Source organism: Heterocephalus glaber, unplaced genomic scaffold (genome assembly GCF_053883595.1).
Source record: "Heterocephalus glaber isolate CG9 unplaced genomic scaffold, H.glaber_assembly_v1.0 deba00001687, whole genome shotgun sequence".
NCBI lineage: Eukaryota > Metazoa > Chordata > Mammalia > Rodentia > Bathyergidae > Heterocephalus > Heterocephalus glaber.
The window spans coordinates 13,441,500-13,465,287 of record NW_028258412.1 but is presented as its reverse complement, the minus strand read 5'-3'; the positions used below and the strand labels follow the sequence as shown (position 1 = coordinate 13,465,287).

Sequence of the window (23,788 nt, the reverse complement as noted above, 5' to 3'; positions counted from 1 at the left end):
AGCATTGCAGTACATGGTGATCTCTCCCAAGAACCTACCTGTAAAGCTTACTGACCACATGGCTGCCTCAAAAAAGTTCACTAAGGCAGTTCTTTAATTCTCTAGGTCTCTCCTCTCTGCAGGGTAGCATGCAGGGCTCTCTGCAGCAGGCTAATCTCTGCCCTCAGGAAGAACCTAGAGTTTAAATGAGTTCTAGCAAGCCTTCCTTCAGAGGTCTTCCCTGTGACAAGGAAGACTAAATGGAGTGGGTGGAAAAGGAGCCACTGAACCAGGGCTCCCCACAGAATTATGTGTTACAGAAATGTCCTTGAGGAACAAATGACCAAAATCTTAACAGACATGACAAGGAGTTTCAAATAATGCCCATGTTGAGTGGAAGTGAGAAATGCAGATAAAGATGATTTGCCTGAGCCCATCCTATTAGGAAATTGAGGGGAGAAGTAAAAGAATTACTATGGCAAGAAGGATCTCTGTCATATTCCTTCATATAAAATACTGAGACTTTCTCGCAATAAATACTTGCTGAGCTTCTGCTGTGTGCACAATAATAATGATGATGATAACTAGCTGGTCATGGTGGTTGCAAACCTATAATCCCAGCACTCAGGAGGCTGAAGGCAGGAGGATCGAGGTAAGTTTGAGACCTTCTTGGGCTACTTAGTTCAGGACCAGCCTGAACTACATAGACTGTCTCAAAACAAACAAAAAAAGATGATAACTAACATTTGAGAGAGCTAGGTGTATTTCCTGGACCTATTTCCACTGGTCAGTAGTGTCAGCCCTAGAGAGAGTAGCTTAAGATGGAAGTTGGTAAGGGGGTGTGTCCCATTTTGGCTCTAAAAAATAAATAGATCATGGGTAGGAAACCAACATCTCATCCTGAACTCCTTATAGAATGCCAGGTGCAAAGCGGTACTTGAGAAATGAAAGGCAGATATCTTAAGAGACCTTCTTTGCATACTCCTGACTCAATTCTGAAGGTTTCCTCTGTTGCAGGCATCAGAAGTTGAGAGACAACTCTCCATGCAGGTCCACGCCCTCAGAGAAGATTTTCGGGAGAAAAACTCATCAACCAGCCAGCATATCATCCGTCTGGAGAGCCTTCAGGCTGAGGTGAGCCTGCCCATGTGGCAACATTTGGAGGTGAAGCGCTTTTTTTCTTGGATGCATTATTGGACAAGGAGCTCTCTGAGCCGGGAAATGAGAACCTGTTGTATATAAAAAGGACTAAAATTGCCAAAGAGGAACTAAATGAGGAACAGTTGATCCTTGTTTCTCTGGGTAGCCTGTTGTCTGGAAAAATAAAAAAGCTCAGAGTTACTGCTGATGGTGTTAAAATCATGAATGACCTACATTTTACTGACTATGTTGACCTCTGCAAAAAATATGCTTGCCAACCCCACATAAAAGTTGGGGAAAGGCATCTTCCTTTCTGCGTTCTTCTATCTCCTTCCTCTTAGGTCCGGTTCAGTAAGCACTAGGAGGATCTTACCCCTAAAATAAGACCAATAGACATTTCTACTTCATAGGGCTTTTGTGAAGATTTCGTGGGTTAAGACATGAAGGGTACTTGGTATGGTTCTTGTGACATGAGTGCAGAACATAGCAGCCAGGGTCTGTGGCCCTGAGTGAGCTGGCAAACAGTACTATAAGCATCCAGTCATGGGAGAAGTGAAACAAGGGACATATCATCAGCTGAACCAGGTTGGGGGCTTACACCTAATATTCTCCTAAGGGCCCCTTGTCCCCTTTGGCTAAGTCAGATTTTTTTTTTTTTTTTTTTTGGTATGTGAGATCGAACTCAGGATGTTGGCTTATGAGGCAGGGGACAGCACCACTAAGCTAAATCCCCAGCAGCTAAGTTAGATTTTGAGGGACAGTCTAGGGACAGATAAAAGAGCTCTTCACTGTGGCTGAGGAATCAGCCATGTGGTCAGGCTGGAGAAGCCATAGCTGCTTTCCTGCCTCATAAGTCACTGAGGATGTTTAAAGTCTGTCAATATCTTCTCTTTTCTTCTCCCTCCGCATTTCCTTCCATCCTCTTTTCCCTTGGATTCCTACTGATACTGAGCAGCAGGTTCTTGAAGTAAGTGGAGTTTGTTCCGGTAGGTTTGGCATGCCTGTCTGTGACCATTTGTGTGCATGACTTGTCATTCAGCTGCCTTTTCCTGGTTCTGACTCCTTCAAGTGGCCTGACTTCTTCTTTCCTCTACCTGTTCATTTTTCTAGACCTTCATGAACAAGTCATTCCCGGGAATATTTATTGCCAGATTTGGTCACAAGTTTCAGGGTGTAGAGGTGGAGTGAGAGAGTTGACAGCCTAATACCAGTTCCTCACTTCACCCAGTAATAGTGCTACTTTCAAAGGCCAAGCTCTGGAATTGTTCCTTTCAAATAAGTTACTTCATGTAACTCTGAACTTCTAAGTTTGTTAAGGATCATTTGTATATCAGAATCATGTTACCTCATTACTTCACTGAGTGAAACTTGGGAAACAAAGATGATCCATGGGAAAGAGAATTTAAAAGTCAGAGGTTATTTAAATGAAAATGAACTAGAGTGAGAATTCCCTTCACCTGGTTAACTCTGTTTCAGTGTAGGGAATAGTGGGCCCATTCACAAAGGGAGCTTGCTGCTTTTGGTCTCTTACCCACGTACACACTTGAGAGACAGGATTTCTTTGTTTGTCCAGACTTCTGATCTCTCTGGCCAAAGGCCACATACCTCATTTTCCCAGCACAGCATCCTATCTGATTGATCAGTAGCCAGGGAGGATCTGTGCCCTATGAGTGGAGCTCTAGTGCAGAGTGGGAACAACCAAGAAACAAACAGAAGTGGCTCTCAGAGGACCTAGAACAGGCTAGATACTCATTTCAAAGTCTCCCCTGGACAATCTCTGAAGTTGGTCCCCAGAACTTATCCAGATAAAAACCTTAGGCATCATTCTCCAGGCTGGACTAGAGACCAGCCATGCGGTGGGATAAGGACTCAGTCCATCAGGGAACTGATAAATGGAGCCAAGGAACCTGCAGGGCCCCAAAAATTACTCCCAAATCCAGTACCCTTGGGAAGGCCTTCTAGAGCCCCTGAGCAGGGCAGTGCTCTAGGTGAAGCATTTCTGACTTTGGGAGCCCTGGCTCAGAGTTTCTTCCTGCAAACCTGCAAGCCTGAGAAGACTAGGCATCTTCTCCATTTTCTGACACTAGAGAGAGCAGGCAGACCTTCCAATTAGGAGATGTGTTTATCTTGAGAATGGCTAGGGACTCAAGTGTGCAAACAGATCAGCCTCTTTAATAAAAGGAGAGAATTCACAAACTTGCTCAGGAAAAGTTGCTCTGAGTGAAGTCAATTATTCACATGGTCCCTGTCCCGCTCCTTCCCAGGGTATGGATTGATACAGGCACTGCTTTGCCTTCTATGGCCTGCTAGTTCCTCCCTTGGGGCCCTGGGTCTGAGCTATACCCTCTAGCACCAGAAGGGCCAGCAGTGGGGAGAGGACAGAAGAGGGCCTGAAAGTACAAAAATATGAGGCTCCAGAGGAATGCATGGGCACTTTCTCATGCTCAACAACTGAAGAAGAAAGAATAGTAGCAAGCCAGGTCCCGCCACCCCCACCCCCAAACCTTGGGGCTGAGGTAACACTGAGGGCAGGCAAGGTGGGGCCTTCTCTGTCTTATCTCTGGAATTTCCAGAGCACTAACCATCCCTTCCTCTGCCTGGCAGCCCACATTCCAGCTTCCCCACTGCTGACTCCTACCTCTTCCCAGACAGCTTCCTAGAGGGGAGGGGCTTTCTCTTCAGCCCAAGCTTGCACAGCTCTTCTCTCTTAGATGGGAGCCCCTGAGCCCCTGGGCACAATACTTAGAGACACCCACCTCCCTACTGGGGATTAGTGCTCTTCCTATGTGTCAGCCCAGGTGTAACTTCACACCACCCCTGTGGCCTTTCAGATCAAGATGCTGTCGGATCGGAAACGGGAGCTGGAGCATCGTCTCAGTGCCACCTTGGAGGAGAATGACCTGCTGCAAGGGACTGTGGAAGAGCTGCAGGACCGAGTGCTGATTCTGGAGAGGCAAGGCCATGACAAAGACCTACAGGTACTGGACAGAGATGCTGTCCTGCAGCACTAGAGCCAGACAATAGGAGCACTTAGCCAGAAAGGGAAAGCCACTGCTGAGGTTGGTCAGGAGTGGGTGATGCTCAGGTCTCACCATGGACCTGTTATGATTCTCCCAGGCATGTACTGATTTGCCCATAGCCAGTGAAGCATATCATTCCCCACAAGTCCCTCCCATGTGTTCTGAGCCACTGGTCCTTGAAAAGTTCCACACAGTTTATTCTGGGTTATTAACATGGCTGGAACACTGGGAGTGTCATTCTGGCCTCCTGGCATTTGTAATATCTGCTAGATTTCAGAGGGAGCCTGGGGCTCTCTGTCCTCTGCTCACAGCACTCTCTGCTGCTACTTTCCTAGGTGGAGGGGTTTAGTTGGCTAGCATAGAACAGAAACCAAGAAGCTCCCCACTGAACACAGCAAGACATATGCTGCTTTTGCCAGTTCCCAGAAAAGACACAGTCTGAGCCCTTTTTGAGTTTAATTAGTCTTTTTACCTCCCTAAAGGAAATTGCTTCATAGTCATATTTGTCCTTTTTGGGAACTGCCACCAGGCTTCAACTGAATTCCTGAAGCTTACACTTGACAAGAAACGAATCCCCAAACAAAAAGATAATCACTCTCAGCCTTCCCAGAAACAGAGTGGAGCATCTGCTACCACGGTGCTTTGCTGGGCTGACCTGGGACTAGAGGCTAAGGGTGTACTGGATCCTTTCAGCATGGCAGGAAGTGCACTGTACTCCCACAGTGTCATTTGTGCAGAGGCGGTTGACCAGGTAACACTCAGGTACCAGGTGGGTCCCTGCTCCAAGACTAGGCTACAGATGGCACCACTAGGCACATAGGGAACCCCTAGAGTGTTAGATGAGGAAACAGTGTCTTAGGTTAATACTATTTATCACTGACACCATCAGCTAAATTGCCATCTGAGTGATGTGCCCCTCTGAGCGACAGCTAGCAGCTTTTCTCCCTCTGTGTTTTTTCTTACTCTAGCTGATAATGTAGTGGGGCCTTGGCAAATGTTGAATAGAAAATGGGGCAGGTGTAGCTCAGTAGTAGAGCACGTGCCTAGTATACACGAGGCCCAGGATTCAATCCTCAGTGCCAGAGGAAAAAGTTTAGCCAGGCATTATGGTACATCGCTATAATCCCACCACTCTGAGAGGCTGAGGCAAGAGGATTGCAAGTTCAAGCCCAGCCTGAGCAATTTGGTGAGTTTTTTTTAAAGGGCTGAAGATGTAGCTCTCTGCATAGGTCCCAAGTTCAATCTCCAGTACTGGAAAAGAAAGAAAGAAAAGGGGAGGGCCGGGGATTTAGCTCAGTGGTTCTGCCAACTGCCTCGAAAGCACAAGGACCCGAGTTCAATATCCGGTACAAAAAAAAGAAAAGGGGAAAGGGGCGGTATTGGTATTGACTAAAGCCTCACAGCAGTTTTCAAAATAGAGTTTGCTCATTTTTTCAGATTGATGATAATAGTAGTAAACACGGTATGCCTCTACAGGGGACAGAGTGCTTTCACATACTTCCTAAAATTGAGGCTTAGGGAAAATGGATCATTTATCCAAGCTCAGATACTAGTTTCTTGGTAAAATTGAGACTAGAACTCTCCCACTTGACTTACTTGCGCCCCACTTATCCCTAGAAGTCAGCATTTAACAGCATTTGTTATCCCACAGAGTACTCTCCTGAGGGTTACTGAGATATGAAGAGGAAAGGGAAAAGAAGTACAGAAAAATAGAAAAACACCCCTTGCCAGAAAGAAACTTTCAGTCTAGCATGAATTCACAAATGAAAAGGCTGTGTTTCAAATCCATAATTGAGGACTTGGAGATGATGGGAAATAGCCAGGGCCAGTGTGGACCACAGGGTACTAACTGGCACAGTAGGCTGTGTGTTTATAGCTGCGAGAATCCCACGTGAGACCCCACACATTGTCCACTGTCTTCCAGCTGGACTACAGGAGTGCGAGGGTGTCACTCAGCCAGTCTGGCGCTTCTCACAGTTTGGAAGATCTATACTTATGGGCTGAATTCTCATCTTTCTTAATTGTGATTCTCTGTAAGTTGCCAGTAGTTAACCAGTGTCTTCCAAGAAACCCTGCCCTGTCTGTTGCTGAAATGGCCTGTACTGACATAGAAATAAAAATTCTAGTTTTCTCAGGTAGCATGGAGAAGTCCTAAACCAGATTTGGAAAATACTGAGCCAGTCGCCTTGAAATGTATTTCTCTCTTCCTCCCTCCCTCCCTCTCTGTCTCTGTCTAATCTGGGTTGCTATGAGACCTGCTGTCAAAGCAGTCTTAAACTACTGATCAAATCCAGCTTGGACTTTTTTTCAGGCCTCAGAATAAGGATTAAAAGTTATTTATTGGGCCGGGGATTTAGCTCAGTGGTGCCACTGCCTGCCTTGCAAGCTCAAGGTCCCAAATTCAATCCCTGGTATAGAAAAAAAAAGTTATTTATTGACTGTCTAGTTTATATCAAGCATTTTACCAAATTCTTAATGCTCAGTAAAGGAAATTGATATTATCCCTCTCTGTGGGCCACTTCACTGCACTATTTTGTACCCAGCTAGCCATTTTTTTTTTCTTTTACAGAACCAGGGATTAAACTCAGGGCCTCACATATACTAGGCAAATGCTGTACCACTGAGGTATATCCCCAGCCCTTTTTATTTTTATTTTGAAACAGTCTTGCTAAATTGCCCAGGATACAAGAAAAAAAAAGTGAGAATAGAAGAAGAAAAATGGAATCAAAGCTTTTGTATATAGGGAGGGGAGGGAGTGTGAGGGGAAGTGGCAAATGGGACAAAATAAAATTTATTTTAAAATAAAAAATAAATTGCCCAGGATTAACCTCAAACCTGTGATCCTCCTGCCTCAGCCTTCCATGTAACTAGGACTACAGGCATGCACTACACCCAGCCAAGCATCTTTCATGTCAAGTAGTCGGATTTCATTACCAGAGCATAGGCCCACTTGCCATGAGGCAATCTAGGAAGCTGGTGACCTGAGATCTAGTCTGCCCCAACACTAATAGTGTACCACTAAGCAAATCACATACAGCCTTCCTTGTCAGCCTCTCAACTGTCAGATGAGGAGAGTGCTCCTACTTTTGCTCAGTTACATATTGTGAGTTTAAACTTCATCTACTATATACACACAGTCAAGTGTCATCCCTCTTCATACCCAGTGTCATCTTTGTTGTACAAAGGATAATATCTTCTGGAGAGTTTATATGGTAAATGAACTCTTCCCTGGTTTGGTTTTTCTGCACATGTCTATCCAGGTGGTGAATCAGCCACTGACCAGAAAGTGAGGTCCCTCCTGATCTTTTGTTCTCTTGCTGTTATAATTAATTAAGCACCTTTGAGTGTGCATGAGTAATTGAACTAATTTTGTCCAGTACATAAGAACTTGTACTTATCAGTGTGGAACTTCTCCTGCTGAGATATATGTGGAGTTGTCTAGAAAATAATTGTAAAGCATTTTGCCACTTTAATATGCCGCTTGTAATTGTGCCAAATGCTTCCTAAGAATGCCTCCTCACCCCATAACCCTGATTTTTTTTTCCTGACTTTACACAAAACTGGGGCTAGAGGAGTTCCCACTAGACCACAGGTATTGCTGACCCAGGGGAGGCTCTCAGAGCAGGCTTGCCAGGGCCATTTTTGTTCGCTGAGCAGCCAGGCTCCAAGCCCTTCTGAGTCAGGGCTCATTTGGGTCTTTAGTGCCGTTTTTCAGCTGTTTTCTGGCACTGACAATGAAGATGAGGTTCCCAGGGCACATATAGGATTTGCCAAAGGCTTTGCAAAGCAGCCTGCTTTCTCCATCAGAACTAGAGCTCTGAGTTGTTGCCAGCCACCCTATGGTCTCTGCATCTCTGCAAGAACCATGATCCAACTTGGCAAGAGTCTGGAAAACACCAGTGCAATATCCCCTCTCTTTTTAATGGAACAAATATTACCCCAGAAATGCTGTTTTATTTATTTATTTATTTTAAAGCCTCTACACGCACTTGGTACTGGGAATCGAACCCAGAGGTGCTATCACTGAGCCATATGCCTAGGCCAGTGATGGCAAACCTTTTAGAGCTTTCAGTGATACAAATAGCCAGCTGAGGCGTGCATGCCGTAGGTTCGCCACCACTGGCCTACCCCTTTATTTTTTGAGACAGGCTTTTGCTCAACATGGTATATGTGAAATTCAGTAATGTTGTGAGGAGTTACATGATGTAATAACAGCATATTCTTTTTATAGCTGCATAGTATTCAGACATATGGATGTGCCATGATTTATGATTTTTATTAGTATTTGGATTCTTTCCCATTTGTGGCTATAATCAATATCCTGTGTGTGTCTTTTGTTTTCATTTCACTTGAAGTGCAAGGGAAATGTGCACTTAAGGGTGGAGTTGCACGATCACAGGATAGGTATATGTTTAACTACTGGAAGCCACCATGCACTTTTCCAAAATGTTTGCACATTTTCCACTCCCACCAACAGTGAGAGTTCTGATTATTCCATATCTTCATCAACATTTGATATTATCATTTAAAAATTTTTATTTATCGTAGCCATAATGATATCTTTCTTGGGAAGGGGGTGCTAATTTTTCATTATGAAGGATTTCACATAGACCTGCCCTATTTGGGGAACATTCATTTCTTCTCTTCTATTGCTTGAAAGTATGTCTCAGAATTTTAATAATTTCATCTGTAAGTTAAGTATCTTTAGGAAACACTTACTCTGTTTTATGGAATGAAGTGTTGCCTGATTCTAAAATTGAGAATAAAACCAATGAAGGCCTTTAAACTAAATTGTTGTAATTTTGTCCTTTGACAGTACTCTTCACTGAGTTTTTATTTTTAAAAAACAATCATAAAAGCAGTGGTGAAAAAATACTATGTTAACATGTAATAAATTTTTTAAGTTTCTCTGGAAGAAAAAAAATTTTTTAAATATAACCATAATGCTGTTATACTGAAAAAATTAACAGTATGTCTTTAACATCATCAAACACTCAGTTTTAAAATTTTCAATCATCTTATATCATGGATTTAAAAAAATATTTTTGTTTGACTCAAGATACAAAGTAAAATAGACCCACACATTGTAGTTGGTTGATAGGTCTCTTGAGTCTTTTTTAATCTCTAGGCTCCACCTTTATCCTTTTTTCTTGAAATTTATTTGTTTAAGGAATGGAGTTATCTTGAACTTCCCAGATCTGGGTTTTGCTGACTGTATCCCCTAATGCAATCTGACACTTTCTTTCCCCTCTGCTTTTCTGTAAGTGCAGATGTAGAAGCAAGATTGAGTTCTGGGCACCGCTGGCTGGTTTGGCTTGGGTGAACCTCACTAGCACTTATTCTTTCTCCCTCAAAGCTTCACCAGAGCCAGCTGGAGCTCCAGGAGGTGCGGCTCTCCTACCGGCAGCTGCAGGTGAAAGTGGAAGAGCTCACTGAGGAGAGGAGTCTGCAGAACTCTGCCGCCACCAGCACGTCTCTCCTGTCAGAGATAGAGCAGAGCATGGAGGCGGAGGAGCTGGAGCAAGAGAGAGAGCAGGTGCTGACATCCCTGTCACCTTGCAGGGGAAGTGGCCTCACAGTGCCTGGGCCCATTGTCCTCCCTGGCACTCTATTGCTGCCTGGTGAGGGTTCTGGCTCTGTACCTGCCTGAGCCCCTCAGCCTGCTGACTGGAGCAATGCAAAGCAGACCCTGATTAAAGCTGTCCCTAGCCCTCCATGTCCTACTCTTCTTGCCCATTGAGATCTGCACAGAGCATCCAGAAGACAGTGACAGGCAGAGAGCCCTGTCCTCCCTACTCATGCCCCAAGCCTCTGGGGATGTGTCTGTTGATTACCAGTCAGCTTTATTACTTGTGCTTTCTGCCAGAGTTTGGAACATTTATGATCCATTCTCACTATTTAATTGCCTTTGTTTTATGCTTTTCATATTTCTCATAACTATACATTCCCCTAATAATTTCCTGACTCCAACAAAAGAAGCATTCTGTAATAAAGAAACACTTTCTAGGGCCAGGGATTTAGCTCAGTGGCACCACCGCCTGCCTCAAAAGACCAGGATCCCAAGTTTGATCCCCAGTACCAAAAAAAAAAGAAAGAAACACTTTCTATAGCAAATAGAAGGAGCTGGAGGGCAACCCACCTGTGGCCCCTCCTGTCTCTCAGGAGCTATTCATATTTCCCATTCCCCAGCTTCCAATTCTGTGTGCCTCATTCCTTTGAGCACTGGGAACTCCCTTCTTGAGTGCATCCTCTCTCTCTCAATAAATCTTTCCCACTCTTAAAAAACAAAAAGCAGGGGCTAGAGAGCAGGGAAAATAAGAATTGAGAGTCCAGACAGATGTACAGATGTACTGGGCCCAAAATAAGTAGCATTATTTCTTAAGACAAATAATTTTTAAAAAACAAAAAACACTCCTAGAACTGGTATCTTGGGTCTCTGTATTTTGGGTTCAGATACTAGACAAAGATTGCCGTGTCTTCCATAAAATCCATAATCTAGAATAATTCTTTGTGACACAGCTGAGACTGCAGCTCTGGGAAGCCTACTGCCAGGTTCGCTATCTCTGCTCACACCTTCGAGGAAATGACAGTGCCGACTCAGCAGTGTCCACGGACTCCTCTATGGACGAATCTTCAGAAACCTCATCTGCCAAGGATGTGCCAGCTGGTAGCTTGCGCACTGCTCTCAATGAGCTCAAGAGACTGATACAGAGCATTGTGGATGGTATGGAGCCCACGGTAAGAGACCACTTAGAGAAGGGCCTGACCCACCAGACCTGGCTAGTAGAAGGTTGAAAGTTAGTGCAGTGGGGGGAGGTTTAACCTCAAACTGGAGCCTTATCGTGTATCTGCCAGAATTCCTCCTGAACTCTCATTTATATTTGAGAACACTGAATATCAGTGATCAGGTAGAGGGTCCAAGTGTCAGGAATGCAGGCTCCAAGGTCACCTTCCCAAAAACCAAGGTACAAACACAGTCCTTTTCTCTATATGATTATGAATGGACACTGATGACCTCAAGTTCAAGAACTTTTCCTTAGAAACTGAGTAGAGAAATAGGTATCTGGCAAAACGCTGCAGATCACTTTATGTAGCCTTTTTGTTCCTAGTGGAGGGGTAAGCTATGAATAGCCAAACTTAAGAGGCCTAAAGTTTCTGCCTAAAGAATAGAAGTGATTACAGGAAATTGAGAGAAGACCAAGGCAAAGGGCCTCTTGGAATTTCAGCTGTGGCTTCTTGGGAAGAAGGATGTTCCTATGGTGCCCTGGGCAGACTGGAATTTCTTCCAGCTTCATGACAGATTTCTCCCTGACTTACTTTCCATTCACATACCCAGTTCTCCCTGGCCGGGGATTTAGCTCAGTGGCGCCACACCTGCCTCGCAAGCACAAGATCCTGAGTTCGATCCACGGTACCGGGGGAAAAAAAATTCACAATTTCACATACCCAGTTCTCAGTAATTTCTTTCTAGGTTTCATTCTTCTCCAGAATAGATGTCTCTTTCTGTCCATATTGGATGAAATAAGATGAAGTGTGGTTGTTCCTGTTTAACTGCTCTGTTGGTTTGGGGGACGTGCTGTAGTGCAGAAGTTGTGTCACTATGGGAGAGGGGGAACTGTCCCAGGGCCATGTGCTGTTCATGTGCCCGAGGCTGAAACAACCACAAAATGAACTTAAAGCTATCCTTTGGAGGTTGAAATTGAGCTTGAGAATCTGTCCCCACCACCACTACCCTTTTCCCTTTGTCTCATTTCTTCCTTTGCTCTCTTCCTTTTTTCTCTTCATCTCTCCTTGTGTCCTCCCCACCCCTGCCATCTCTCCCTTCTCCTCCCCAATCACCTTCCCACCCCATCCTCACTGACCACCTCTCACTCCTCCTTATCCCTCCCCTCTCCATCTCTCTCTGGCTCCTCTTTTTGCTGTCAGAGCTCCCGGAGAATTGAGGATGACTCCTTAGAAGAACAGATAAGGCAGACCAGTGAGGACTCAAGAGCCCTGAGGGAGCTCATGGAGGGAGAGAGGGGTAAACTGAGGCAAAGCCTAGAAGAGCTACAGCAACTCCACAGCCAGGTGAGCACCCCCATCTTCAGCCCAGTGCAGGGAATGTGCATGTGTTCCCTGGCTTTCCCCAACTTCTGTGTGAGAAATGGCTCTTGATCAAATCCTCAGGGGACTGTGACCCAAAGTTAGGCTGTCCTGGGTATCTTCGAGGAAAGATACCCTCTCATTTAGTCCAAAGGAAGATTGCCAAGGATAAAGATAGCTGATCCTCTAGTGATATGCTGCAGAGCCAAAAGTTAGCTGCCTGGTAGATGCTGACAACCAAAAGCCACAGCTTTCAGGCCACTTCTAGATCTATTTCCAACAGCTCCTGGGCAGGGAAGTTGCCAAGGCACAGAAGAACTATCTTTACAGGGCTTTTCCCTCTTTGTAAGCACTGTCACTTCTGTGAGCCTGCTTTTCAGCCTTAGAGAACTGAACTTCTACCCTCGGTGTCCTTTCCTGTTTGATCATGATTACATCTCTCTTGTGATCACTGGAGAAGGACAGCTATATTTTAATCCGAAAATTTTTAAAGAGTAGGAGCAACCTGGCGTGGTAGCACACGCCTGTAATTCCAGCACTTGGGAGTCTGAGGAAGGAACTCTACAAGTTCAAGGCTAGCGTACCTTGTTAGTTCAAGGCCAGCCTGAACTGCATAGCAAGTCTCAAAGAAAAAACAAAAAACTTAGGAGTAGACCCACCCAGAAGGGAGCTTCTAAAGTCTCTACTAGGAGACGCAAAAAGGCCCTTTTTTACTACAGTGTGTTTAGGTTTCTGTACTTGGGGATGGCAGCTGGAGGAGCACCAGCAAGCAGTATTTGAAAACTCTGATCCAACCAGCCTGCCCCTCCTGATCCAACATTACAAGCCCCTTCCTGCTTCATGAGATTCCTTTAAGGTACAACTGGAGTCTGGCTTTTGCTTTAATCAGTATTTCTTACACTTATGGTACCTTTATAAGAATAAACTGTCTGTTTTTGAGTCATCCCAGTGGTCTTCCTAATGCTGTTCTCTTCTATGATATTGGGATGCTCACCTGTAGCCTTCACTGTACTCTCTGTGAGGGACCAGAGGACAAGGATGGAAAGATGTTACTCAGAGATATGGCTTGCTCCTGGCCAAACCCTAGGGAGCGGCCTAGACAGCCCAAGACATTCTCTTGCCTACACTCCAAAATCCTCAAGTGTTCTTTTGGCCAGGCAGAGCAATTCACATTTAGGGATAGACCTTCCAAACTGGAGAAATAAAATTTAAGGAAAATTGGATCTAGAAGTTCTATTAATTAATTAATATTTTACTTATTTTATTAAATTTTTCTTGTCCTTTTCTTTTCTTCTTTTTTTTGGCGGTACCAGAGATCGAACTCAGGACCTTGTGCTTTCGAGGCAGGCACCGGAACCACTGAGCTAAATCCCTGGCCCTGTTATTTTCTTTTGAGATAGCAAAAGCTATGTTACCCAGGCTTACCTTGAACTTCTGGGCTCAAGCGATTCTTCTGCTTCAGCCTCCTGAAGAGCTGGGACTACAAACATGCATCACCTCACTCAGCTTATTTGTTTTAAATTAGCACCTGCTTACCAGCTTTTTAATATTGACAGGGGTTTTATAGGGGGAGGGGGTCCTCCAAATTATAAAACTAGAAATTTACCCAAGTATATTATTTCATAAGAGCCGGGTGTAGTGGCACAACGCTGTCATCCCAGCACGCAGGAGGCTGAGGCAAGAGGATCCCAAGTTCAAGCCAAGCATATTATTTTATTGAGGAACACAAGCAAAGTTCTAGTTGTTACGAGTCTGTTATGGAGCTGTGTAAGATGCCATCCCTAGAGAAGTTGCCTCAAAAGTGTAGCTGATAACTGGTTTAGGCCGATTCCTGTAGACATCTTTCAAATGTCCAATGTAGGGTATAGAAAGGGGCTTCTCCCATGAGTCTTCTCATCCAGAATGCTCAAAGCAGAAAGCCTCTCTGCCACTTCAGCCACCAAATCTGCCCTGTGGAAGTCACCCTGACACCCCGGGGCAGCAGGCAGGGTGCAGGTTGAGTTCCAAAATGAGTGGAAATGGGAGCCAGCCTAGCAGACTGGTATTCCTCATGCAGGGCTGGCTAGGCATCTGCTGTGCACCCACTGTGTGCCTGGTAGTGCACTAGACCCTCAGAGGCACATGATGTTATCTCATTTGATCCTCACAACAGCTCTGTGGCGGGGATTTTGTGGGAAGTATGTATGGCTCAGAGAAGATAAAATCCTGGGTCTCTTGCCCTAACGCAAGTGGCTGCTGAGCTCTAGCTTGCTCAGGTTTTAAGTTCTTCTGGAGTTTTACCTGGATCGCGTTAAATGTTGGACTTTTCCTGCTCAGTATGTGGTTTTAGATAAAACCAGCTGGTGGAGACACTAGCTGGCCAGAGGCCATGTCAGGGCTCATTTGGTCTGAGGAGTTCTGGCTCTGCCAGTGCTTTCTGTCTTGAGTTCTGGTGCAGAACCTGCTGATGGGCACCTCACCTGCCACCTCACCTACCTCAGGGCTGGATGCACGTACATGCTGAGGCCTCTGCAGGTGTCAGCCCGTGCTTCCCCAAGGCTTCAAACCTTACTCGATCAACCTGGCCCCATAGGGCAGCTGTGGCTTTGGGCTGTCCTCAATGCAAAGCACCAAGCCCTGACATTCCTTCCCAGACTCCTAAGAGTACAAAATGCATTGCCCATCATCCCGGTGAATTGTCCTTCTGTATTTCTTTGTTGTTGGGTGTCCTCTGAGCTCCTACAGAATGGCTGCTCCCCTGGCTCGCAGCTCTGCTCTCAGTCTGGAGAACTTGATCTTCAGGCCCGGCGCCTCTGCTCATTTTCATTCTACTTGAAGAGGATTAGACCTGGGCATTGAGGGGTGTTGTTAGTCCGCTTGTGAAAGGCAAGCAGACCTGTGTGGATGGATCTTCCCTTGGAAAAATGTCAGAGTGTAATATTTAACAAGAGGGCAGGGTCAGGTGTCCTAACTTAGGCCTGATGCTATCAATCTAGACAGAAGGGACTCCCACTGTTCCATTGCTTAACACATATTTACTGAAAGCTCTATCCAGGCAGCATTTCTGCTTTCAAACAATAGAAATTTGCTCTGTGTAACTTCAGTAGAAAGTGAATGCATTAGAATTAAATCTGGTAGCATACAGAATGAACAGGAAGGAAGGTGGGAAAACTCAGCTCCCAAACAGGAAGGAGCTATGAGAAGGGGGCAGCAAAACCAGCATGCTGCCTGATGAATAGTCCCCACTGGCCTATGGCTTTGCCATGCTCCTTCAAGAGCTGCGATCCCAGGGAAGCAGGTGGAGGTGATTGCCAGTCTAGATCACATACCCATACCCAGGCTGTGAAGGAAAAGGAATGCCTGCCTCCCTTTGGCTTCCTTAGTAGGAGGCCATGCCCTGTCTCCCACGGATACTCACACAACCAGGAAAGCCCTCCAAATCAGACTAGGTTTGGGGTGATAATTATCCACAAACTAGCAAAATCAGTTTTGAGATTAAGCACTATACACAGTCAGGTTCTGGGATCCACAGATGGATACAGTACACTTCCTTCCACTCTGGTGGTCATGTGTACACAGTGACTACACTGTGGGGTGGGGGGTGAACTGTGGACAGTGATAGAACCCTAGAGGGATATTTCATCAGATTTAAGTCTAATGCATTCACTTTCTTCTTAAGTTACACAGAGCAAATTTTTATTGTTTGCAACCAGAAATGTTGCCTGGGTAGAGCTTCCAGTAAATGTGTGTTAAGCAATGGAAGGGTAGGAGTTCTTTCTGTCTAGGTTGATAGCATCAGGCATGACTCCCAGATCAGCATCAGGACTGAGTAGGCCGTGGTACCACTTACTGAGGCATGGACCACAGAAAAGGTGACAGGTTTGCATTGAGAGGTAATAACATCATTTAGGAGTATAAGTCCACATGATTTTGATTTGGGGAGCCAAGTGAGAAACAATGAAAAAGAACCAGGCTGCACTATGTACTGTTGGAGATGCAAGCCAGGTCCCTGGCTTTGGAGCCATCTAAGGACCTGCTGATAGCAGTGTTCCATGTAGAAGATGGCTAGGAAAAAACATGAAGCCCCATCCCCCCAAAATTACTTCAGAGCCCTGAGACATTAGTAGTCTCCTCCGATAGTCTCCCTGGGTGTGCCTTGGCATGAAAGAGTTGGCATGATGTGCTGAGTACAGAGGGTGTCCCGCCTGTGGCTACAGGTCATGGGCCGAAGCTCCCTCAGATTTGTTGCTCCTGAGCTACAGCCTAAGACATGCCATCCTTCCTCAGGAAAGAAGGGCCCTCCCACAGAGAGGACACCAGTAGGTGCTACCTGCCCACTCCCACAAGCACTTAGGGTTCTTGGGTTCCTTTTCACCTCTTGGAGGGCAAAAGCGCCCAGGCCCAAACCAATGGTATCACAACATTCGTTCTTTGGTCTCCCACTAGGTGACACTACTGAGTGTGGAGATGACTGCACTCAAAGAGGAGAGGGATCGATTTACAGTGACATCGGAGGACAAAGAGCCAAAGGAGCAGCTTCAGAAGGCCATCAGGGACCGAGATGAAGCCATCGCAAAGTGAGTGGCCCTCACTTATTTTTTTTTAATAAAATTGAGCGTATGCCTAATTTTAAAAATTAAATCATACAGAAGAATTTAAAGGTGAAGGTTTATTTCCATGCTGCCCACCCTTCCCATCCCATTCTCCCCAGGTGGACGGTGCTGTTGAAGTTGGGTGTGCATTTTTGGCAGACCTTTTTCCTGTGCGTTAATATAGGTGTATGTGTAATATAGCTGTGACGGGGGGGCTGTTTTGTTTTCAGGGACTGGGGATCAAATTCAGGACCTTGCGCTTGCCAAGCAGGTGCCAGCACCACTGAGCTAAATCCCAGGCCCTTGTTTTGTTTTTTAACTTACATCTTTAAAAGCTTTTATTCTGTCTCACACACACATATATATGGCTCATCTTTTTTATTTTTAGGTCTATTTTTGTTTTTCACTTTTTTTTTTTTTTTTTTTTTTTGGTACCAGGGATTGAACTTGGGTCCTTGTGCCTGCACAACAGGTGGCAAAACCACTGAGCTAAATCCCCTGCCCTGTTTTTTACTTTTTTATTATGGACATTTTCAAATGTACATAAAAGAAAGAAACACAATAGAAGCCCATCTACACATCAGCTTCAACATTAATCATCAACACTAGCATCTGGGGCTAGGGATTTAGCTCAGTGGTTCCAGTGCCTGCCTCACAAGCGCAAGGTCCCGAGTTCAATACCCGGTACCAAAAAAAAAAAAAGAAAGAAAACACTAGCATCTGTATCCCCACCCACTTCCTGCACCTCCCCATTGGATTTTGTTTTAAAAAAATCTCTAGACATCTTATCACCTCGTCTGTGAACACTTCAGTACATACCTTGACCAGAAACACTCTCTTCCTTAAACACACAACCACAATACAGTAATCACACTTGAAAAAATGTCTAACAGCTGTTATCCAGTCAGTATTCAAACTTACCCAGTTGTCCCATAAGTGTCTTTTTGTATCTGATTAGAATCCAGCTCCAAAGTTACATATTCCAGCTAACTGATGTGTCTCCAAAGTTTATAACATCTTCCCTGCCCTTTCTTTATCATTTATTTACTGAAGAAACGGGATGATTTGTCTCACAGGGTTTTTCTGCATTCTAGGTTTTGCTGTGTCCCATAGCATCATTAACAGTGTCATCTTTCCCTTTGTTTCCAATACACCAGGTCATTTTTTAGACATGAAATGCATAAATGCATTATATTACACCCTAAGGATTTGGAAATACACAGGCAAAAAACAAATTTACATATTCCCATCTGCCTGTACATTATTTGTGGGGTGGGGGTGGGGGGGCAAGGGGACAGGGGCAGGGACCGGGGATCAAACTTAAGACCTTGCTCTTGCCAGGCAGGCGCAATACCACTGAGCTAAATTCCCGGCCCTGTTTATTTCTTTTCTTTCTTTCTTTTTTTTTTTTTTTGGTACTGGGGATTGAACTCAGGACCTTGCACTTGCGAGGCAGGTGCCGGAACTGCTGAGCTAAATCCCCAGCCCGTTTATTTCTTTTAAGACAGGTCTCACCATGTAGCCCAGGCCGGCCTTGAACTCACAGTGATCCTCCTGCCTCAGCCTCTCCAGTGCTGGGATCACAGGTGTGTGCCACCACGCCCAGCAGTTACTTCAGTACTCAAACACTCCTCTTCACTGAGTTGAGGAAATAAAAATGTGGTGGCTTGCAGGACATTTTCCACACATTAATAACATTTGTACATCACTGATATTTATAAAATGCTGACATCACTTAATCATCCCAGCCACAGTAAGAAGTAACACTTGTTAATCCCAATTTGATAGGCAAGGAAACTAAGATGGTTTCCCAGAAGAGATGCAGAGCTTCACCTTCAGGCCTCCTGATCCTGTTGTCTAGACACCTTTTCTCCTCCACTGCATTGCTGCTTGTCTGGAAGCTGCAATAAGCTCCTTTGAAACAATTTCTAAATAAAACACTGTATGTTTTTTAAAAAGTGATATGACACACATTTCAATTTCTGACACTAAAATTCTTTGACTCTAACCTTCCTCCTCACTTGTGCATACTTCCTTTCCCCTTCCTTCTATTCCTTTTTTTTTTTTTTGCTTTCTGCAAACCTAGGATTAAAAGCGTGTTCCACCATGACCAGCTGTGACCCTTTAATCATTTTCATCATCTCCATTTCTCAGTTTACCTTTGGGTCTCCATTTCTATCTGGTCAGAACCTCATATCAGGTTGTCTTATGAATTTTAGTTTGTTTTCAGAATTCTACTTGGTGAAGCTCACCAATCTCTGTGTGTCTGCCCCCTTGAATGCCCAGTATATTTAGTTAATAGGTACTTGGATAGCAGTGTAGTGGGGGGGCATACCTTACGAATAGCAAAGGGTGATTTGTGTGTTCCAGTTAGGGAATAAAACAGTAAAAGTAAGGTGCTAATTGTGGAAGCACCTTGGGAATGAAGAGCAGGTTGGCATTTTATGTACAGACTGACTGGTCACCTTGTCTTAGCAGAAAAGCTGAACATTTAAGATCTGAACATACTGGGCATGATGGTGCAAGCCTGTAATCTCAAAGTCAAGCCCAGCCTGGGCAATTTAGCAACAATAACTAAGCAAGACCTTGTCTCAAAATTAAAAATAAAGGGATGAGAGTGTAGCTCTGGGTTCGGGGCGGGGGGGCTTCCATATTGTGTCATCAGTGTGAAAGATGAGAGATACAGCCAAAGTGTCAGGGTACAGGAGAGAAAAAGAAAATTGTCCAGACTCCCTTCCTTAAGAAAAAGTGGAAACTAACCCAGACCTAGTGGCAGAGGCCTGTAATCCCAGCACTCTGGGAGGCTGAAGCAGAAGGATCTCAAGTTCAGCCCTACCCTGGGCACCTTTGGAGATTCTGTCTCAAAAAACAAAAAAAAGACAGAGATGTAGCTCAGTGGGCAAGCCCTGGGTTCAATTCCTAGTACCAAAAAAAAAAAAAAAGTGGGGGAAGCTAGCTCTCTGTCACCTAGGGGAGAGAGGCTACCACATCTGCACGGATCCATGTAACGCCCAAGCCCTTGTCTGCTGGTATCGGAGGCCAGTTAATATCCTGGAGCCTGATCAGATGTGTACATTTTCCTCCCTGGAAGGAAGCCTCCATAGAACTGGGGGAATGAGGGCAGCGTTCTCCTGGACCTCGGTGAACAGGCTAGCTGGGAGGGGAGGGTGTTCCATTGCGAGTGGGTAGCATTAGGAGTCCAACATGGCACGGTGCCAGTCGGAAATGGCGGTCGGGAAACAGACCCGCAGGAAGCTGTGCTCCCCCGCTGGACTCCCTTCCCTTCGGCAGCGTTAGTCAGCACATTCCCTGAGGTCGGGGCTGCTCTTGGCATCACTTGCCAGCAGACGCCCAGAAACTCGGAGGCTGCAGCTGTGCTTGGTGCCTGGGGTTGGTTCTGACTTTCTGGGACTGTGAGGCGGCGTCCATGGCAACCGCTGCCAGGAGGATTTCCACTGTTTGCTGCCAGCCAGTGGCAGCTAACGTAACAATGCAGCCTGCAGCCCATTGGACAGGCTCTTGGGTCCTAGCCGCAGTGGGTGGGGCTGACATAGCGTGGAGCTGTCTCTGCTGCCTCTAGGGAAGGCAGTGAGTGTGATGTTGGTATAGGTACTAATTACTCAGTGGACTGGAGTCCGGTCACAGCAATAGCCTGAGCAGGCCCTCATGGGGACCCTTGTGCTCCTCCTCCCACCCACACTTCCGTTATTGCGGTGTTCTGAGGCCTCTGCCGGCCAATCCTTTAGCTGTGCTTGTTCCGTCCACAGGCGTCACTGCTGTGTGCGACCAGGACACTTTCTTAGGCTTACCGCTTCAAGTACTCAAGGGAGTGGCTGACGTGGAAAAGGCTAAATGATGCACGTTTGGGCAGCTGTGCAACCAGTGCTTCCAGTTATTCTCTCCCGCTTTTTATTCCCAGCCCCCTCCCCCGGATTCATTTTCTTCTGTATAACATCTGTGACTTACAAACGTTGAGGAAGAATAAATTGTGAGACATGCAAAATATGAAATCACAAAATGCAAAAGTATGTGAGGAGAGTTAGTCACCAGTGATTTCGTGTGTGCAAACGCAAGCCGGGTTTCTTGGGTTTTGTTTTGAGGCAGAGTCTCTCTAAATGGCTCTGGCTGGCCTCTGCCTTGCTCCTCAGCCTCCCAAATAGCAAGAATTACAGACAAGCACCATTGTATGCCTCAGACAATTTTTTTTTTTTTTTTACAAAACAATATCTTGGTTTTGATGGGTTTTGTTTTTGAGATAGGGTCTCACCATGTGATTCAAGCTGGCCCTGAACTCACTGTGTGGCCCAGGCTGGCCTAGAACTTGCAGCAATCTTCCTGCCTCTAGGATGGCAAGTGTGCACCACCATGCCCAGCTATATCTTGTTTTCTGGTTCTTTTCTCTACCAAGCAATATAATACATCCTGAACTGTCAGTAAATACACTACATCATGATTCTTACTAGGGCCCATTTTCCATCATATTTTTACCATTTCCTTGGTTGTTGGGCACTAGGAGTAACAGTTTTGATGGCATTGAAGGGGGTAAGACTATGTAGTCCAAGCTGGCCTTAAATTCACTATAAAGCCCAGACTTGAACTCGCAGCAGTCCTCCTTCCTCGGCCTCCCAAGTTCCCAAGTGCTAGGATTTTTACACGTGTTTATCTTTGAGACAGTTCCCTTAAGGAAGCAGTACCCAGTCATAACCGGTCCTTCCCCATCCCAAGAGGACAAGTCCCCACCCTTGTGTGGGAAGGATGTGTAGCTCCTTTGTGCTGCATGAGGCCCTTCATCCCCTCTGGGTTCCAGTCCTCATTTGTGGTCCTCTTTTAACCGCTTTCAACCTTTGTTTCTCCATCTTTGAGGTGGGGATGACAACCCATATACAGGGTGGTTATGAACCTTGGTTGAGAAGATATATGTGAAAACATGTTGCAGCTAACCTCACACAAACAACATGGTCTTCAGTTACTGTTCATTGTAAGTTTGGGGTAAGAGTCTGTGTGCTTACTCTGTGGGCTCTAAGTAGCTCAAGCCAAAAATCTGTTGCCTCTGCTCACTGTGGCTTGTCTGTTTTCAGGAAGAATGCTGTGGAGCTGGAACTCACCAAGTGCAAGATGGACATGATGTCTCTGAACAGCCAGCTGCTAGATGCCATTCAGCAGAAACTGAACCTCTCACAGCAGCTTGAGGCTTGGCAGGTAAACACGAGCTCTGAGGGCCAGCCCCAGAGAAGACTCCAGAAGTCTGAACCCAGCAGTGTAAGGAGAGTTTGATACTTACTAGAGGGTCCCATGTGATGGGTGAACAGTAACCACTGTCTTCACCTGCAGAAATCAGACCCCAAGTCCCCCATGTTCCCGGGGAAGAATACCTAAGAGTGCTCTTGAACATGACACAGCCCAGACTTGGAATGGGGTCCTCTTTCAACTGGTCATCTGACCTTGACTTAAACTAGAGAAACAGCTGTTAACGTGAAGGGGTGGGAAGCCCCAAGTGACTGAAGGCAGTGCAGCAACCCTAGAGCACTGCTACCTTTCCCTTCTGGAAGGGTTGCAGCTTCTTTTTTCCACTGGCCTGGCGCAGGCCCTGGGGAAAATGAGTCAGTGTGACCTTCTCAGGGCCCAGCTTGGCTCCCTGCTGGGTGGGGGCTGTGAGTGCCTTTTGGTTGATGGGTTTGAGGTCACACAGTGTCAGCATGTGGGTGTAGCTGTTAATGTCTCTCCCTAAGACATCCTAACCAGGCAGGTGAGAAGCCACCTGCAGCTCCATGACCTGAGCCCCACCATGGAGCAGGTTAGCAATGACCATTCTCAGGGCCCCATGGGACTGGTACCCGGAGCCCTGGCCACCAGAGTGCTGCTCACTGGTTCCTTGGCTCCTGCCCTGCAGCCAGCTGGCCGTGCCCTGTTTACCACCACTGTTCTCTCTCTTCTCTCCTGGCTGCAGTTTGCTTCCTCAGGGCTTTTTACTATCTGGCTCCTTTGGTTTCTGATCTAGTGGCCTTTCTCAGTTCCCGTATCAACAGCTTTAGTTGTACACCCCTCCTGCCTTTGAGGTGAGATTGAGTCCTGTATACCACCCATTTGTCCACTCTGCCATCACTGTCCTGCCCTGCCACCTCCCCTTGTGGCCCACCATGTTCTGTGTGCCAAAGCCTAGCATCATCTCTGTGCAGTGTGACATGTCATCTAGCCCTGGTCTTCCTCCTCCTGTCACCGTCATTTCCCATGAGCTCAGCAGTGTATGGCCAAGTACTGACAGCTGACCCGTCTCTGACAGGCTGACCCTGGTTTCTTGGTGCCACTTTTGCACAGATAGTTTTCCCCACAGAAATAACAGCAGGCATAGAATTATGAGCAGTATATGTGTGTCTGTGAAGTTCTAAAGTACACATCTTATGAGAGTACCTTGACTAATTGGTTGCTTAAAGTATAAAATGCAGTTTATAATGTGCCTGAAAAAAATGTTGGCAGCTTTGAAAGGATGTTTTTCCCCAAAGACCTTTTAACGTTCTCCTGTTATATAGATTTTATTGAGCTTAAGAGTAGGGCACTGTGCCCAGGATTCTACATTGGCACCCTGGAAGTTGGGGCCATGTATCAGTCAGATCTGCGGGGCAGGTGGGAAGGGGGCTGGAGGGGGGAGGGAGAAGGTGGGGAAGAGGAGAGGCAGGAAGCTGTGTATGATTGAGGGTGGGGACAGAAGAGGAAGGCAGAGATGCAGGTCATAAGCAAGGGATGGTAAAGCCCATTCTCACCACCCTACCACCTGGTGACAAGGCAAGAAGGTCCTTTGATTTTACCTTGAAACCCACAAAGGCATTTGAGTGACACCCATGGGTGGGAGCCTGTGTGAGACAGAGGTAGTAGTGGACAAGCTGGTCAGGAAGAGGGGTGCAGCCATCCCATGTTCCTGCCTTCATCTGTGAGTGGCTGTTCTGAGCCCAAGTTCGTCTTCCCAAGCTGCAGGGAACTCCCACTGGAATGCAGGCC

At 45.9% G+C, this 23,788-nt stretch overlaps 1 protein-coding gene across 6 annotated transcripts in view; it reads left to right on the top strand.

The window, feature by feature from the left end:
- Positions 1 to 23,788, top strand: part of Bicdl1 (BICD family like cargo adaptor 1) — a 114,440-nt gene that overhangs the window by 77,016 nt on the left and 13,636 nt on the right. For 3 of the 6 annotated variants that reach the window (XM_087198163.1, XM_087198164.1, XM_087198162.1), the window contains exons 3-9: positions 997 to 1,113; positions 3,951 to 4,097; positions 9,496 to 9,675; positions 10,659 to 10,877; positions 12,066 to 12,209; positions 16,650 to 16,780; positions 21,874 to 21,994. In XM_087198163.1, coding sequence (XP_087054289.1) covers positions 997 to 1,113; positions 3,951 to 4,097; positions 9,496 to 9,675; positions 10,659 to 10,877; positions 12,066 to 12,209; positions 16,650 to 16,780; positions 21,874 to 21,994 — 1,059 coding nt within the window. Of the gene's footprint in view, positions 1 to 996; positions 1,114 to 3,950; positions 4,098 to 9,495; positions 9,676 to 10,658; positions 10,878 to 12,065; positions 12,210 to 16,649; positions 16,781 to 21,873; positions 21,995 to 22,742; positions 22,852 to 23,788 lie in introns of all 6 variants that reach the window. The other 3 variants (XR_015446231.1, XM_087198165.1, XM_021257358.2) reach the window with 3 other exon arrangements.